The following is a 17,793-nucleotide window of genomic DNA, read 5'->3' as shown; positions in this document are numbered from 1 at the left end:
CAGGACAACGATTGGGCAGCACTTATAACCCCCTTTAATGGAAGCAGTAGTGCATTTTTCATTTCCTTTTTTCTTTGATGAAACTTTAGGCAGCATATTTTTCAGAGGCCTTTTTTGGGTCACAAAAAGCGCTACAAGTTGCCAGTCCTGCGGCACAGCGGAAGTCTTGTGTAAACGGCTGCTCCTGGAGTCTAGTAATTATTTCCTTTTGCCTTTTTCTTGTCCTCGTTACATTAAAGAATGCTGTTGACAACACATTTTCACGAGGTTTACTTTTGCTTTTGTTGTTGCAGCTGTTTTCTTTTACTTGCTCTTCTCATTATTGGCTACAGTCTTTTTGTAAAATATAATGCATAGCTGTTCAGAATTAAAAACAATGAGGATAAAAAGACTTGTTCAAATTATACAAAATGTCTTCTTTTATTCTAGAGAGTCCCCTTTCATTCATTATGAGAGTGGCTGATACATGCTTCACATAAAAGAGGATCCGAGCTCATTCAATTCAAAAACTGACCTCGTGTTTCTGTCTTGTGTTTATCTGTTCTGTTCTTATCATTTTCTTAGTCTTTTTCCAATTAGACAAAGTAACCCTTGTTATGGTATTAACATAATTGGAAATCCATCTGTACAGATACAGTCTGAAGGGCAGAGTTAGTTCAAAGCACTGTAATGCCAGTTCTCATGTTCCCCTCCAGAGCCTCACTATCAACTTGACGTGAGAGCTTTTGTATAAAATATGGATTTTGTTTAATTTTCTCCTCAGGATACCTGGTAAAGAATGGCTGTGATATGCCCTTAAACAACTTTGTCCAAAATAATGTTGTTAACATTCAATGTCTAATAGAAATTTACTAGTAATATTTAAAAAAAACTGACATGCACATTTCAAAATAATAAATAAATGCTGAAATGTGTCCCTTAGAAACCCACAGTCGACTGCGAATGTTGCATAGACCAGTTCTTAGAAGATGATGATGAGGATACTATATCTGTATACCAGATACAGCAAGCCTCCACTTCAGCTCACCAGTGATAAAGGAGCATATGAGCTATATTCTTTAAATACACAGGAGCTTTTTTTCTCATCTAGCAACCATTTCAGTATATGAGGTCAAAGACCAGGTCATGCATTGAACTTTGGGGGCTAGGCCTCTAAAATATTTAATTTTCCAATCCACATCCCATATTTGTCTATAGCACAATTGTGTCATCAGGATTCATTCTAGACAGCACAACAAAGCTGAACTGAGCCTTTTTTCATACCTTTGATTCTCTTCTTCCTGTTGAAGATGTACTCAACAATTCATGTCTGTGTCCATGAAAGCAATCCTGCCTTTGTTTGAGAGTTCATACAGAGGGTAACACAAGAGAACAGCAATGGTCATCACTTTAGGTTTGAATGAATGCAAATCACATTCCACTCTTTTCTGCTGTGAATACCAAGTTTCCTTGTGTGATCATGTATTATCTGATATCACAACTGGCAGAATAGGCATCTTTTTTCTTCATATTACCCTAATCTATCTTTGAGCTGGTACATTTGCTTTGTATCAGTCCTTATCAACTTTCGCTTAATGCCGATTTACATTTAATTTGTATTTTGTTTGGTTAGAGAAATTTTAGTCCTCAGAGATGCATATTTTTGTATATTTTCACAAACAGCAGAACCAAAGCAATCAGTTGAAAATAATCACCTGTCAAGTATGACACTGGCTAAGGATTGGATTGCTCTCTCTGGGAGAGCTGCTGCCCCGTGTGAAGGACTCCGAGTATCTGCGGATCTTGTTCACCAGTGATGGGAAGGTGGAGCGTGAGATTGGCAGGAAGATTGTTGCTGCACTGGTAGTGATGTGAAGGCAAAGCTTTCGATTTACAAGACCGCCTACAGTCCAAGTAGGCTTTGTTTGTTTTTCTATCATTTTTGAAGATAACTTGAATATTTAAAAAAAATTGCACGTACCAGTAAAGTCATGGCTGGAGATGCGCTTTTCAGTTTAGTGCGGCTCTCTTCCCTTTCAGACTGTACTGCAGCCTCAGTTTATGTGCAGATGTATGGCTGAAAGTAACTATCCCTAATAGTGTACTTTTCTGTTGCTGAAGCTACATCTCTAACCAGTAGAAGTGCATATCCCAGTCACTCACACAGATGCAATGAGGCTGGTGTTATGTTGCTGAGGTAAGCACTGGTTGAAGTGTTGAGAACTTTATTATTCATCAGTTATCATTATTTGTCTACTCTTGTTGGTAACATGATGTTAGCTGCTCCCCTGCTGTGTGCATGTGGGGTTTGTTCATACAAATTTACCAACTCTCTACCATTTATCCACAAATAATACCGCATTCTTGCTATTTAAAAAAAATCTATGGATATACATTATTATCATTTAATATTTTGCCCTGAAAATGTCATGTTGTGACAGAAAGATTAATTTCATGGATGTCAGAGGTTGAAATAAGCCATCCCGGTTGGGTGTTTGGGCTCAGCCTCAAAGACGAGGCAAGGAACTCCAAGAATTGGTCCTCCCTCACATCAAAGAAGCCAGCTGATATTGTTGGCCGTCAATATGCCTGCTGGGCTCCTCCTCTTGGAGGACATGCCCAGTTGGGAGGACACCATGGGGTAGACCCAGAACTCACTAGAGAGATTAGAAATTTCATCAGGCCTGCTAGTGTGCCAGGGTTCTCCAGGAGGAGCTGGAATATCGTGTTGTGTAAAAGGACATCTGGTATACCCTGCTTAGTATGGCGGCACTGCAACCCGACTTTGATTAAGTGGAAGAAAATGGATGGAAGGAAGCGAGGCAGTTCAGGAAACAGATGGACTTTTGATAGGATTTGAACATTTTTCTTTTAGCTAAATGTTTACTTCAAAGTCCTTCATCATCAGTAGGGGGGAAATAATCCTCTAAAAATTGGTAATGCCCTGTAATATAATCCCTTTCTGCCGTAGGGTGTGTTTTGATTAAACTCAAATTCGCTCATAGAACTTGGGGGTATCTGGGCTTTATGTGGACTCTTCATAGCTATAAAATATGAAAACATTTCAGATTTTATGACTAATCATTTGCAACAATCTCTGTGGTGCTTTCTAAGGCTGGGTTACATAATACTGAAAATGGAGGCCCAAGTTAGAGAACAGAAATTCATCAGAAGACAAATTTGAATTCCATTTCAGAGAGTTTTTTTTCCCACAAATCGAGTTTTACAGCATTTAAGAACATTCAGGGAAAGGTTTGAATTAAGGACTGTTTCCTAAATGCACACCTTTCCCTGACAGGAACCCCTGTTTGCTAGGTGAAACATTACAGCATCTGTTTTGTCTTGGCAGCATTTGTTTTGCCATTTCCCGTGTTTCACACAGACTACTTCTCTCTAAAAATAATTGGTTTGCAGGCTCTGTGATGCTGCTTTCAAGTGCACCATGTAACCAGCTTTTCCTGTAGCCAGCTTTTTCCTTCGTTTGAATTCAGCTGGTCTTGCACTCGAGTGAGTTGGGTCACAAATAATGACAAAATGAATCACAGAGCTTGTTTTTGCTTTCGGTGGCTTTTCACAAATTATTTGAAAACCGAAGCAAAGACAACTACAAAAGGATATTGGAAGTAATGATATCACATCAAGTACAGCCGAAACAGATGCCGTTGTGCAAACCAAATGTAGTCAGTAATCATAAATAAGAAATTACATTTAAAATTTTCATCAGTTGGTGGTTCACAACAGTTAAAGTATAAATATTTTACTTTGAATCTCACATGGTAGTTCAGAGAGTTTGGATTCAGTGTCTTTTTACTTTGCTGTGAAAGTTGCAACAAAACTTTAACATAAAAACTACAAAGCGATTATGCTTTATCTATACACCGAAAAACAACATCTTCATACACATTTTTTTTCACTTCAGTTATTTCTAATCTATTTTCAGCCGCCTTCAAAGATGTTTGCAGTAGCACTGTTGATGTTTCTAATCATCCTTTGAACCCGTTTTGTGTGTTCCAATAAGGAATGGCGCATTGTTCAAGCAGTGAAATTACATTTTACATGCACAAGAATTTTAAATCCCACCATCAACATTTGGGAGATGAAGTGGCTGCCAGTTTCCAGAAGGTTATAATTTGAAATTCCTTTGTGTAGTATTATCCTTGGCAAACGCCTTCTTAAACATGCCCTCTAGCAGGATCAGCACAAGGGAGTGACTCTTAAGTGAGAAAACATTTCTAAAGGGACAATCATCGAAAACAGAAGGGAAAAGGGGTACGTTTAATTATATGATTACCCTGACGGACTTTTGTGCTGCTTAATTTTGTCCAAAGGTCAAAGCTTTCACGAGACCGTTGTTCTTCAACACAAACTGCACGCTCTCTTGCATAAATCCTCCTCTGGCATTTGGATGTTTTGCTAATTTTTCTGAAATTGGGATGTGATAAAACTGTCACCCATGTGGTACATTATTAGCTAAGTCCATTGTTTCCCTTGTGTTAATTTTCCAAAGGGCACTCCAGAATCTCAGGCAAAAAATAAAGAACACTCAAGATGGAAAATGATTGTCTAGAATAAAGATGATATGCCAAGAAGAAAAATCATTGTAAATAAATATCGTTCTGGTATATATATATATATATATATATATATATAAAAAAGATGCATATCAATAATTGTTTTGTTTTTTTCATGTTTTACCAAAACAGGAGAACATTTTTTTAAAATTCCCATTAGACTTTTTTTCTCCATCACATCATTCCATTTAAAATCCTCTGCAAGGCAGCTTCACCATGAACACATGAAAGAAGCTAGTTCAACAACTTTAGTGAGCCAAGTAGCTGCCTAGCAACCAGCTATTGGCTAGCTCCTTGCTGATTTCATTGTTCATCCCCAGAGGTTGGTGCTGAGGTAAAGGCCTAAAAAGGTCAGGTCCGGTCAGAGCTTCTAGGGCATGGTGCATTTGAGTGTTGTCTGATTGAAGTCTTTTGATTTCCATTTATAGGTACAGCTGGTTGCCAATAGTGTAGGGCATACTTGGTTCCCTCATAATTGGATGACCATACTGTTTGTAACATTTCTCTTGTCCTTGGTATAACCTAAATAACAGCTTGTAATCAGCATTTTATTTCATCCACAAGATGCTTATGGTCATGATGAAACTGTGTGCAGACCCAAGTACTTCCAGATCACACTTTTGAAAAAAAAAAAGGAAAACTATAGCATACATAAACTTCCTTACCTATTCAATTTAACGATATCTGTGCATAGAGTACAGGTTGCTAGAGGTAAAAACTTGTTGCCTGTCAAAGTCGGTGATAGCCCTTGTTTAATCCAAGTACCTTGATACCCCATTGGCATCAAGATAAGTAAAAGCGATATCCCCTAAATATTATTCTTGACTGTATGAAAAAACATCTAACATCTAATCAATGTGACTAAGAGGGAATCATTATGCACAGAGATAAGTGGTCTAAGTGATAAAGTTTTAATATTTAAAAAGGGAGAAATTCAAAGAGAGAGTGTGTAAAACAGAGAGGGGGGCAAAATGAGAAAAAGATAAGGGTTGGATTCGAGCCTTATCTCACTGTTAATGGTATTTCCAGAAGAGCTGAAGTGAACAGGGAAGACTTCACCAACCTGAGATGTTCCTCCTATTATTTGGGGAAATCTATGCATTATCTCTCTGTTTATGGTCTTTTCTCTTCACTCGTTCCCTCCTGATCGTGTCTGGTTAGTGAAAGATCATTGTTATGATGACAAAAATACCTCAGAAATTGTCTCCTGAGTATAAAAAGGTTAGTTTTCTGTGAATCAATTTTCGTTTTCTTTTTTTCCATCATGGAGTATGACACCTGCTGTCAGTTTAGAATCACAGTGGCTTCAGCTGACATGTTTACTTGTTTCAATTATTTGTAACAGCCAGTTCAGAAAAACATAGCAATAGGCAATAAAAAAAATCTGCCTGTCCTAGTTACAAATGTGACTTATATATTTCGTATTCTAGTCAACATATAAGCTTTTGAACAACATAGAAGTAATTAATATACTTTTAATTAACTTAATTCTTTGACAATGGCTTCATGGCTTCTGTGTTTGACAGTAGGAATGTTTGACATAAAGATTTCATTAAATTCGTCAGAGTGCTTTTATTAGAGAATACGGTACGTAAAGGCAGATAGAGGAGGACCAAGGTGAGAGAAATGAAAGAAATTGGCTTTCTTTGTTTTTTTTAATTTGAGGGCCAGTGATCAGTAAGAGCTTTGCATTATTAAGTAAACTCTTGTCTCTCGTGAATGAGTCGGGATGTAAGTGAGGTTTCAGAGGAGTGATGGTGAGACGGAAGCAAGGGTTTGCAGCATGGCCTGTATGTAACTTTCAGTGTGATACATGTCAGAGAAGCTCGGCAACTGGAAGCACTGAACAGCTAGAAGCTGCAAACTTACATATACGTGACATATGCATAAAGAAAAGAAAATGCAATGATTGATTTTCTCACTGAAATGAGCTGCTATCAGAAGTCATCCAGTTGAACTGGCTTTTGAAATGCTTGCAAAAGGAACATGCTCCTCTTCACCTTAGAAATTTGAGGCCTGCTCCAAAAGCTCATTTAGTAATTATATTTCTGTAAAGGCAATTTTCAGAAATTAAACTGGAATTGCATCAGACCACAATTACACAATCACAGAGGAGACACAGGAGTATCTTGAGCAGTAAATGGACTATGTGCCTCCTGTTTATTAGACAGCACAGGCAATTTAATTTTGGGTTAATGGTGACCAAATAATTGGCCTGTTGTCACAGTCCTTGTTTACATATATTTAATAATCATTAGTATGTACTAAGTGGAGGCCTTAGTGGAGCTCAATCTGATCTCTAAACAATTTCTTCCTTCCAAAATGCCTTCATATACTTTGAAATACAAGATATTTGTGTGTCCCTCATCAGCCACAACAGTTGATTTGGATGCTGTCTCATTAGTTGGCTGATACTAATTGTAATCAGTCGCATAGATATGACCAGTAGGTGCACTCTTATGTACTAGCAGACTCAGTAGGCAGTTGTCATCTATTCTAAGCATTGTTAAACACAAAGCAACCAAGAATATGTAGGAGTCGTGCAACTGCAGTACAATGGAAAAACCTAGTCGCCCACCCTTATCCTTCTCTACATGTTACCTCCTTTTTTGTCATTTTTTTCTTTTTTTCTGTTCTTTATTTTGCGTTTTTGGACATTAACCAAAAGCTTTTTTTTTTTTCATATTCTGCAGCAATATTGTCTGAAATAGACAAAATGGTAAAATCCGCAGGACGATCTTGAATATAATCCAACTTGCCTTTGACTAAGACTAAATGTCAAAAAGCCAAACTATGTAGACCAAGTCAAACAGATGTGAAAGAGTTTAAATATTTAAGTCTTTTTTACCAGCTGGACGTTGTAGGGCTGTCCTGGTTGACACGCCTCTACAATGTTGCGTGGAGTCCAGGGGCAGTACCCCTGGACTGGCAGACCGGGGTGGTGGTCCCCATCTTTAAGAAGGGGGACCGGAGGGTGTGTTCTAACTACAGGGGGATCACACTCCTCAGCCTCCCTGGGAAAGTCTATGCCAGGGTGATGTAAAGGAGAGTTCGTCCACTAGTCGAACCTCGGATACAGGAGGAACAATGCGGTTTTCGTCCTGGTCGCGGACCACACTGGACCAGCTCTTTATCCTCTCAAGGATACTTGAGGGTGCATGGGAGTTTGCCCAACCAGTCTACATGTGTTTTGTGGACTTGGAGAAGGCATTCGACCGTGTCCCTTGGGGTGTCCTGTGGGAGGTGCTGCGGGAGTATGGGGTGTCTGGCCCATTGCTATGGGCCATTCGATCCCTATACAACCGTTGCAAGAGCTTGGTTTGCATTGCCTTTCACTTCGGTGGCTTCAGAGTCTCATCTCTGCTTTTCGCGGATGATGTGATTCTGTTGGCTTCATCGGGTGAGGGCCTCCAGCTCGCACTGGAACGGTTCGCAGCCGAGTGTGAAGCAGCGGGAATGAGGATTAGCACCTCCAAATCTGAGGCCATGGTTCTCAGCCGGAAAAGGGTGGAGTGCCCTTTCCGGGTCAGGGATGAATTCCTGCCCCAAGTGGAGGAGTTCAAGTATCTCCGGGTCTTGTTTGCGAGTGATGGGAGAAGGGAGCCGGAGATCGACAGACGGATTGGTGCGGCGGCTGCAGTGATGCGGACGCTGCACCGGTCCGTCGTGGTGAAGAGGGAGCTGAGTGTAAAAGCGAATGGCCACGAGCTGTGGGTAGTGACGGAAAGAATGAGATCGTGGATACAAGCGGCGGAAATGAGCTTGCTCTGAAGGGTGGCTGGCCTCAGCTGAGGTGGTTCGGGCATCTGACAAGGATGCCTCCTAGGTGCCTCCTGGGGTTGGTGTTCCGGGCATGTCCCACTGGGAGGAGGCCCCGGGGCAGACCCAGGACACGCTGGAGAGATTATATCTCTCGGCTGGCCTGGGAACGCCTTGGTGTTCCCCCGGATAAGCTGGAGGAGGTGGCTGGGGAGAGGAAGGTCTGGGCTTCTCTGCTTAGGCTGCTGCCCCCGCGACCCGGCCCAGGATAAAGCGGATGAAGATGGATGGATGGATGGATGGATGTTCCAAAGAGACATTACAAGGGAGTTATCAAAAATGCCTGTTACTCTACATTTAAAGGAGCCAACTCAGATAGCATGGCTATCCAACCAGGATACCATTGAGGCACCTTGACAGGAAGGTATTCAAAGCAACGAAGAACAGGAGACCTCAGAGTAGTCTCCTGTTTTTCACTGAATGGATATCTTCTGGGATTCAAATGCTTGACTAAGGATTGACTAAGGATCAGGACACTGTGCTTACATCACTGCCTCTGTGACCCAGTTCCATAAGTAGTGGTGAATAGTAGGATTATATGGAGATAATAATGGGTATAGATGTTCTCAAAAGAACATTTGTCATGCTAGAGTTCCTATGCCACTGTCCTCCATATACCTAATACATACAAAAAAAAACTGTATGGATAGGTATGCTGGCAAAAACTTCCAAGACAGCCTTTGGTAGAACATGTCCATAGATACACATACACATACACAACAAGAAATATAATACACACAGTTTCACACTCTGCCTGCTTGAGACACACTGCCCTAGATGCATTTCAAACAACTAGTCTGGAAAAATGAGAGAAGAGACTTCCCTTCATACCAAACAAAGCCAGATTTTCTGTCCCATCAAGCAAGAGAGGAATGAATAGCAACGCATACAACGAGTGATATGTAATGTCATTAGAGTAGAAAAGTAATAATCTCAGGCCCACTTTAAAGTGAAGACTGCGATTTGTATTTGGTTACCCGATTAAACAAGCTGAGAGTTGCTATTAACCCTTTAAAGCCGGTCGGAAGTGACGTCATTTTTGCGGAAATGTAGTTTTTTACCATCAGGGCCTCATGAGCCTATACTGGTGTTTTTAAAAGTTATGTTTGACTTTATGACTTTCTGTATCGTTCCTGGGATGCTTAGAACTCAAATTGCACTGCTGGAAATAGTTTATTTTGATGTACATGCTGCTTTTTTGCAAATTTGCACTGTAATATTTATTTTCGTTTTTCCTGCAGTATATAAAAATTGGTGTATTTCAAAAATAAAACTATGAAGACACTCAAAATAAATTCCCTGTGGTGGGAAACTATTTTGTGCAACTTTTTTGTATTTACAGTTTTGAGGGATAAGCCTCTTAAATTTCTCTAACTAGAAATATATGTTAAAAAAAACAAAACGATTTTCCATTTTTTTGTAGTTTATTGCACTTTTTTGCAATTTATGTAATTACTATGCACTTAATGCATATATATTATTAAAATTGGGGCTATAATGGTTGTATTGATGTATAGCAACTTGAAATGCTCCCAAAAATGGCACTACAGCATGTAAAAATATAATATAAGCTCTGGCGGACTTGGCTCTATGGTAGGTCTTAAAGGGTTAAAGCCCAGCAGACACATTGGAATTGATTTAGGATTTGATTAATCAAATTTTGTACCTTCTTTGATTTCCACAGTAACAATTCCTAAAGTTAATTATTCAAACTAATCCTAATTTAGACTAAATGGTCTAAATGACTTGCCAAGGAAAGTTAGACATTTGTTTGGATCATTTGTCTTTTAAAAATAAAGTCATGGTGCATCTTTGGTATCTAAATACAATAGAAGAGGGTTTTTCATGCATTTCTTTTAGTCACTGTGGACTGGATCATGCCAAAAGAGTTCTTGGACATGATCATTGACAAGCTCAGCTGCTTGCCCCTAATTCCTTTCCTTTCAATCAGTATTATAGGGTCAGACTAAAGCCATGCTGAAACACAACCCTACCTGTGATTTCTGGTGCACACCACTAAAGTGTTATGACAGTATCATGCATGGTTACTTTGTTATAGCACTGACAAAATATTTCCACAGACATCCAGACAGTCAAACATAATACCTGCCAAAGTACTCACAGCTTCCTGGTAGTTTCTGGTGTTCTCATCAGGACCATCACACCCAGAGAAAATAATACCAGGTATGCTGTAATAACACTTCTATTCTTCTGTTAAAGTTTTCCACAAATACTTAACTTCTAAACTGCTTTTCTCACACTGGATCCATGCATATGTATGTGTGTCTTTAGTCACCAGTTCATGTGTTTTCACACTTCCCTTTACAGAAATTCATCATCCTCTGGGCGGCATATTTATATTTATCCCAGGCTTTGTGTTGCTTTGTACACTTCAGAGAGAAACACATGTGCTTACACACATGCATGCATGTACTTGCTTCCTGTTTTCTTTTAATTAATGACTGTGGTGTTAATTAGAAGGCATGGAACTCTTCAATACCCTCCCACAGTCTCTCATCCATTCTCATATTCACTCCTCTGAGCTTCATAAGGCAACACTTTGAAGTGTTTTGATCTCAGCAGCAAACGGCATAGGCAAACAAAAAGCAGAGTTTGAGGGATACAAGAACTTCATAAAATGCACAGTCCTAAACATGATACAGAAGGATATTGCAGCTGTTTATGGTGCTCCTGGCCATTTAACCGGGATGCTTTGTCTGTTCAACTGTGCATAATTGTGCGTATTGTCTTCCCTCTTGCCTTTTTAAGTATGTTTTAACAGTGGCTAGCATTCACTCTTGCTTCCCCTGTTCCACCTGATGAGCATGAAACACGGGCACTGTCACCATGTTAAGCCTCCTTTCTTTTAATTATCTTTCTTCACATCAGTTGGGTTGACAAAGGTTGCCTCTCGTCGAAGTTTAGTCGGCTTAGCACCATGGAGGGATGTTTGGTAAAGAGAAAATGTCCATCTGTGGTGTAAGTGACCTGTTGACATGATATACTTTTACTGAAATGTTTGATTTGAGTTAGGCTTCGTCTAGCAGGAGTTTCATATGCTAACTTGGTTTTCTCCTTGGGCATCAAATAACGGCATTTTGTTGCAAGTTGCTGTTTCACAGTTAATAAGCTGTTGGCTGTATGTTGAGCTTTAGGCACCAGACTACTTGATTAGGTTTAGGAAAAGGTCATGTCTTTAACTATTTGACACTTAACCAGTGACACATGTGTGCTTAAAGCGGTCCTGAATAATCATCCATATGTGACAATTTGTGAATGAGACCCTTCTTACCATTGCCATTACCCAGTGCATCAGGGATTTGCCAAGGAACACCTTGGCATATCTGCCAGCCACTTTGACAAAGCAGTAGTATAAAGAACAGTCAGTGAAATCACGCTCACCTACATCTGCCCCGGCAACGTTATATAAAGTTGTGGAAACGTTTATCATTTAAAATGAATTTCGTCAAACTTTTGAAGCCTGATTTAGATCTCATCTTTAAAACAAAGCAACTGCATTTGTTTGTGTTTGTTTTGTTCTCCCGCTCCCACACAGAACATATTTGGCATCACACACTGAGATGCTAAAAGCCGAGAACAACAAACTTGGAGGAGAGGTGGCAAAACTGTTGCCTTGACAAACAATGGGATCTTTGAGGCCTCGTGATGTCTCCTTATGTGATACAAGACTTAACCAGTTACCAACAGGTTATATTCATGTATAAAAGAGAAGTTGCCAAGCACCTGTATGTCATTTTGGAGATAAATCACTGTCCTGCAACAGGTGCATGGATGAATTTTTGTTTCAAACCTATGAGGTTTTGGTTAGACTCTGAATGTATGAATGAGAGTTTCCATGTATATATACAGCAACTCACAGCCCCGGGTTTGCAATTTCTGCTGATTTATCACAAACAGATCCAACTGCAGACAGACTGACTGTCTCATTGCGGTTTCATTGCTTTCTTGATGCATCAAAGTTGCTTTGAAGATAGCAACAGAGTGCGTGTGCTTGCAGACCTGGTCCCTGTGTTGGAATCAGCCATTTTGGAGGCAATGAAATTCCAATTAAATTGCACTTGATTGCAGTCATTTTGATCATACCATGGTCTCCAGCCAGCGTTTTCCTTAGACTTGACTGTAGCATTACAACATTCCTATATTGATTTCATGTAAATTTTGCTCAGCTCAGTTCCTCATAACATAGTCACGATATGCTGAACTGGTTTAAACTAACTGTATTTGTGAAAATGCACAAAAGAGTTTCACGTATTGGTGAGGGCTATTCAGCATACACAGCAGCACTAAAAGCGAGACAGGAACAGCACTGCTGCCACCGTGCTAACAGTGACAGCAATGGCAAGCACAGTTATGTGGAGATTTCTCACACTGGCTCCCTCCCCCAAGCCTTCCAACCCCCCTGCTGGACTAGATGGCAGTTGAGCATCTGTTACTAGACCACACCACTTACTTTGGCATATTTTGCATTACTTTGAGCAATTCGTATAAAAAAAAAAAGTGTCGATCCATTATAGAGTATATAAGCATGCCATGTTTGTCTTCACAGAATTCTATCATTTTTTTAATCCATGGTTGAATAAAATCACTCGGATTGTTAGGACCTGCCCATAATCATCACATGCCGGTCCACATTCCCCTCGCGGCAGTACCAGTAGTTCTGATAAAGCTGCTGAATGTTTATAAGTATAGACTTCACACAGTGTCTGCTGTGAAGCCTGCAGTGTGCTTAGAAACTTCACATTACACCTGTGCTTTTTCCGACTGTGAACCTGAAAAAGGCAGATTGACAGTATGTCAAGTGATTGATAAAAAGTGTCAGGATCTCACCACCACCAATTTCTTCTAATGCCTTACAGCTGTGAGAAGCTCCTCCAAAAATCAAGCATTTTTTTAGTTTTCAGAGTGTCACTTGACAATACACTCGAAACCTGCATGAGCGAGCTGTGTATCAGTGAGTCACAGCTCCACCCAAAGTACTTTAACTCCATTTTCAAACGAGTTCAAGATTTAAGCATTTTTTTTGTATATACATACGCGTTTCATTCAAAGTTTGCATTCATTGCCACAAAACTGCTATGTCTTTACTTATTTCCAAAAGTAAAGACATATGTACCAGCAGCATGCGCAGGCGAATCACCCCACTCTAATTGATTAAAGAACTGAAAATCACAAAACAGGCTTGCTATCGTCATTCTGCACCAAGCAAAAATCTTTAATATGCCACATTCCAGTTCTTGTAAGCTTGATGTCTATGCAGAGCTCCAGTGTTTTGTCTGGTTGGACAAAGATTTTCTCTCGGATTTCACTTGCAGGCATCAGTATTTTTGCTCTGCTGTCAGCTTGTCAGACCGGATGCAGATTGATTCTGTGAAACAAAGCTGCAAGGGTAATCTGGTGAGACATAGGGATACAGGTGGAGTAGAGATGAAAATTAAGGCATAATGAAACAGAATTATTAGAAAATGTATCAATTTTTAAGTAATAGTGTGGTCAAATTTAAAGCAGCATCACTATGTCTGTTTCTTAGTTAATGTTTTGCATGGATGAGATGTGTATTTTCTGCAAGAAGGAAGCAGAGTACATTTGGCCAGAGGCAAAATTGATATTCCAGCCAAGTGCGACACCCAGTTAGGCCTCACGCCCTCATTGAAGTCTCTGTGCTTTCTATCTGTTCTGTAAGACAACGCTACACTTCCATGTGTTGATAAGGAGATGGTTATTGAGCTAAAATTAATTAAAAATACATCCTGTCTTTTCTTGGGATACTTTCTGAAGGGCAGCCCAAGCACATTTCAGAATTCATTAGCTGCTTAATGATCATTGCCAGACTGGTACTCTCACTAATGTGCCAATCATATTCAACAGTTTAAATTTCTTTAAAAGTCTGAGGGCTATCCAGAAACCATGGAATGTGTCTTCAGTTAATTTAGCACACGCAAGGAGAAAAATATCACAGCAGATTCAATGTCATTGGAAAGTTCATATGCATTTCAACAATGCTCTTGCACTTTGCCTTTGTAGGACAAATTCTGCATTTTATTCATTGCATGGTGCATCTAATGATGTTCCTCTGACCAAACAAGGAAACTGAAACTCATTAGCTGTGAGAAAGGTCAATGCACGCTGGTTCCACCTTTTCTTCTGCAGCACCCATTGTGATTTTGCCTAGGACACATTTTTGCTAGTAGAGAGTTCTGCCCCTAAAGATCACCCCACCAATAATTTCTTCTTGTCAGTTTGCTTCCTTTGATGAGGAGGCTGTACTCTCTCTGTAGCTCTTATGTTTACATCATTTTAAGTAAGAAGAGAACTGTAGAAAAGATCCAAAAAACAAAAATGAGCATGCAGAATTATTTTTGGTCCCAGATGAAGGAACATAGTAGATACTTCTGTTCATCTGGATGCAGCGTTTTCAGTTGGAGAAATGTTTCATCATCGTCCAAGTGGCTTCTTTAGTCTCAGCTGACTGCAGGTTTCCCCAACCTTTTAAACAGTACCTTTGCACAATGACTGAAACTAGCACCACTGACTAACAATGAGCTATGAGGTCAGTTTCTTGATTATATTGATCTTGATATGCTAATTGTCATGACCATTGGTCAACAACCACCAATCAAAGACCATGAGTACCATTCACAGAGAGTTGGGGAATGGCTGCAGTCACAGATTGTATGATGGTTACCCTTAGGCCCCTCCTCGATTCAGAGATGGTATTTCCCTTTTCACGTAAATGGCCTCCTTGACTCCGTGCTCAAACCAGCGTTCCTCCCTGTCCAGGATGTGTACATCCTTATCATTGAAAGAGTGTCCACTGGCCTGTAGGTGTGAATAGACTGCAGAGTCCTGGCCTGATGAGTTAGCTCCTCTGTGTTGTGCCAACCACTTACCCAGAGGTTGTTTGGTTTCCCATCTTGAATGAGATGACTTGCACAATGTGGCTGATGAAGAAACTAGAGCAACAAGAAAAGCTCACATCACCAAGAAAAATAGTGACCGAACCTGCGACATGAGGGGAGAACTTATGTTCATTTCTAACTCTTTTGTTTTGTGACTCAGTGAGAGTAACTATCCATGATTCACGGTTTAAAATCAGTCTTTATTGTGTGTGAGTGTGTGAGTGTGTGTGTTATACTGAACAGTGGTGTTTCCACTGTGTTCTTGTATGTCTGAAACGAACCATTTCAGGTCCTTTCCACCAAACTTTAAAGACAACTCTCTCCTCTTATAGGTTGTCACTATGCTTCTGTGCTTACAGAGCTAAATTAACCATATCAGTGATATCTACAGGAAAAGCTACTGGGATTACTTTTACATGTGTCGACTATATATAAAAATAAGCAAAAGCATAATAGGCCCTCTTAAATTAATTGAATGTATAAAGGTCATTTGCGTAGTTTCCCAGCTAAAGTTTTGATTACTTGACTAATAATTATGTTCCTGTTTCCATCAGGTGTCGAGAAGGATACCAAGGAATCCGCTGTGACCAGTTTCTGCCCAAGACTGACTCCATCCTGTCGGACCCAAGTAAGACACACTTTGTTTTTCTTTTCTTTTTTTTAACCTCCAGTGGATACAGTGTGTCTAGATCTATGATACAATAAGTCCATAAACTCAAATGTATAATAAAGAAGTGAACACGAGAGAAAGAAAGCTCATTCTGAAAGGGTCTGGGTCCATGAGATCTATTTTTCAGACTATTGATCTACATCAATAACCCAAAAGGAAAAATGAAATATTCACTAGCATATATTGAGAGTTACTGAGCATGTCCTTACTGTCGCTCCTTGGTCTGCTATGCAAACCAGACATACAGTGTCAGTATGGTTCATACAGAGTAAAAATAGGAATCATTTCAGTGTGTTTGACAGTTTACATTTAAAACTTGTCATACAAGCATATATCATATTCCTTCAGAGGTGTTATTAATCATGGCAGCAGCAAAGCAATCATGGAAGGGCTTTTCCCCTTGAGCGAAAATACATCTGGATATTACATTTAGTTTCTACCCTGAAATGCACATGCATTGTATAAAGTAGATTTCTTTTAATCTTAGCAGCTATTATTCTACTTGCACTGATTACTTTGTTTCCAGGTGAGTTTGACCTCCTGCTTTGAATTCCAGCAGGGCTGTGGGCTTAGAAATATGATACAATATGATTCCTCATCAGATTCAGCCAATGTTTTCTAATTTTTTGATTTTAGACAGGTGCAGACGCTGAGAAAGATAGATGAAAGCCAGATATCAACATATTCCACATTCTTGACAACAATCACCAGTAGTTCAACAGTGTTCCTTCTTTTTATGTTTAGGTAGCAATAATTTATAGAATATTTAGCATTCCAGCCTTGGCTGTCCTTCCTTCTAATGTTCGCTGCACTTTCTTTACACAAACTCATAATCTGTCCTCCTATTACCTTTTCATTTTCTCCTCTCTTCAGTGCCTTCTCAAATATCCTCTCTGACTCAGACTAATGTCACTTCTCTCATTTCTTTATCTCCCAAACACACGGTGCTCTCAATGTCACACAGTTGAGGGAAGAACACAAATTGCCCTAACTTATGTCCTTACTCCTCACTATCTATTCCATATTAATTTCCCAGGTCTCCTCAGCTCATTCCAAAAAATATGCAACCTTGTCACGCGGGCACTAACGTTGTGGCAGTACAATAGCTTATCTGTGACTTTTTTACTAACAAGCACCATGCTGTAATAGCACTATTTACCATAAATGGACAGAGATACGCCTTGGAATTTTTACCCCATAGACATCCAATGACCCAATGTCCAACAAAGGAGACTCACTGCAGTGTTATTAAAATCTAAATTCCCTGTTAGGAATATGAAGTGTTATACTTGATTGCAAAGGAGAATGAGACATGTTGATTAGATGTGGCAAATGCAGCATTATTGCTCGCTATTTGTTAATATCCTTTACTTTCCAGATCATTAATTAAGTCTCTGTAATGAGGTTTTTAATTCCAAATGAGTATTAGGGTAATTGTCCTTGTTAGAACAACAGCAGTGTTCACTGAAGTGACACCCATCGCTTTGTTTGTACACCAACCTACTGACCTGAATGTATTGGTAGCTAAGAAATGTTACCACCCCCATCACTTAGCTAAGCAATTTGTCAAATGTCAGAGAAAAACAGCTCCTGATTGTCATTCTGCTTTGTTGATCCAACTGAAGGAACATTAGACATGATGTTCGTAGCACCATTGTTCTCTGAAACAAAGAGGGGAGGGTACTGCAGCAGGTACTTGTACTAAGAGAACAAACTTATTTGATGGTATTTTGATAATTACCCCTTTGATCTGTACACTACCTGTAAATTTAATAAAAGCTTCCAGAAAAGTCTCGGAGAATTTGGTACACATTTAAAATTAATATTATTTACAATA

The 17,793-nt window shown here is 39.6% G+C and overlaps 1 protein-coding gene across 3 annotated transcripts in view; it reads left to right on the top strand.

Moving 5' to 3' along the window:
* The window catches only part of LOC120734939 (pro-neuregulin-3, membrane-bound isoform), a 331,347-nt gene that overhangs the window by 243,297 nt on the left and 70,257 nt on the right, over nt 1–17,793 (top strand). For all 3 annotated transcript variants that reach the window (XM_040034066.1, XM_040034064.1, XM_040034065.1), the window contains one exon: nt 15,841–15,914. In XM_040034066.1, the coding sequence (XP_039890000.1) occupies nt 15,841–15,914 (74 nt within the window). The remainder of the gene's footprint in view (nt 1–15,840; nt 15,915–17,793) is intronic.

The sequence above is a fragment of the Simochromis diagramma genome, unplaced genomic scaffold, assembly GCF_900408965.1.
Source record: "Simochromis diagramma unplaced genomic scaffold, fSimDia1.1 OVJJ01000176.1, whole genome shotgun sequence".
NCBI lineage: Eukaryota > Metazoa > Chordata > Actinopteri > Cichliformes > Cichlidae > Simochromis > Simochromis diagramma.
Note: the sequence above shows the minus strand (reverse complement) of the source record. Positions and strands in the feature narration are given on the sequence as shown.